The 1,328-nt window shown below is 40.8% G+C and overlaps 1 protein-coding gene across 1 annotated transcript; it reads right to left on the bottom strand.

Annotated features, from left to right (window-relative positions):
* Positions 1–691: 691 nt before the first annotated feature.
* LOC107019543 lies at positions 692–1,297 on the bottom strand. Its single transcript, XM_015220005.1, has one exon. The coding sequence runs from the start codon at positions 1,295–1,297 to the stop codon at positions 692–694; it is 606 nt and encodes a 201-aa protein (XP_015075491.1).
* Positions 1,298–1,328: the final 31 nt, after the last annotated feature.

The following is a 1,328-nucleotide window of genomic DNA, read 5'->3' as shown; positions in this document are numbered from 1 at the left end:
CCATTGGTTTNTTATCAAAATCTACAGAGGAATTGCAAGCAATTATACCTGCAAAGTTGACAGATCCATTATCAGATGTTAGCTTATTAGATGCAGATCCATCCTCCATGTTTCCTCTTTGAAACTGCTGCAACATGCTGACCAAATGATGATATTGTTCTTGAGACAAAGCACCTGCAGGACCACTCTGAGTGCTAGATTCACCCTTCTCTAGCAGATCTCCATGAACATTTGCTGCAGTACCTTTACCTTTGTGCCCTTTATACTGGGAAGGATTAGAGTTTTGATTCTGGTTGTATTGACTCCTTGATGGATAGTTATTGTAAGGCTGGTTATTAGGTCCTGAATTGACATTTAGTCTGCTAGGATATCCATGGATCTTGTAGCACCTGTCCTTTGTGTGTCCAACTCTTTTACAATGATCACAGTAAGGCCTTGTTCTTACATTACTGTTGGCATAGTTGGTTTGAAAACCTCGCACACCTGAAGGACTTCCAGAACTTCGTGAAGAACTGGAACTAACATTCAAGGAAGAAGAGGAGTCTGTAGAAAATTGATTGTTTGGTTTGAACTCTCTTTGTTTTTCTTCCTGAACTAAAAGAGCAAAAGCTTGTCCCATAGAAGGTAAAGGATTCATCATCAGCATGTTTCCTCGAATGATGGTATAAACCTCATTAAGGCCCATGAGAAACTAAATGAGTCGTCTGTCTTGCTCAGCCTTATGCATTGTCTGTTTAGCACCACATGTACAAGTACAACTACAAATACTCTTAGCACTTAGTGTGGTGAGTTCTTCCCAGAGTTTCTTCATTCTTGTGTAGTATGAAGTAATGTCCAGTATACCTTGATTTAGATCATTAATTTCCTTTTGAATTTGATACAACTTAGCTCCATTGGTCTGATCATATCGATCTTGTAATTCCCTCCACAACTCCAATGAATCAAACACGTATTCTACACTATCTGCAATTTCCTTGCTTAAGGAATTCAGTATCCAGGAGGTGACCATGGCATCACATCTCTCCCATTGACGATAATCAGGAGACTGTGGGCTTGGCTTCATGCATTCTCCATTGATGAACCCTAACTTGTTCTTCACGGAAAGTGAACGCAACACACTTCTCTTCCATGATCGAAAACCAGCACCATCAAATGGTACAGGAACAAGCACTGAACCTGCACTGTCAGAGGGGTGGATGTATAGTGGGCTTCCAGCATCGAAATTAATTGGAGCTGCAGCAGAGGATGACGGAACAGAGGATGAGGACCCAGTAACATGATTCACAACTTCAACCATTGTGCGAATTGAAGAAGATAGAAAAAAACGA

This window comes from Solanum pennellii, chromosome 5 (assembly GCF_001406875.1).
Source record: "Solanum pennellii chromosome 5, SPENNV200".
Taxonomy (NCBI): domain Eukaryota; kingdom Viridiplantae; phylum Streptophyta; class Magnoliopsida; order Solanales; family Solanaceae; genus Solanum; species Solanum pennellii.
This window is presented reverse-complemented; position numbering and strand designations above follow the sequence as displayed.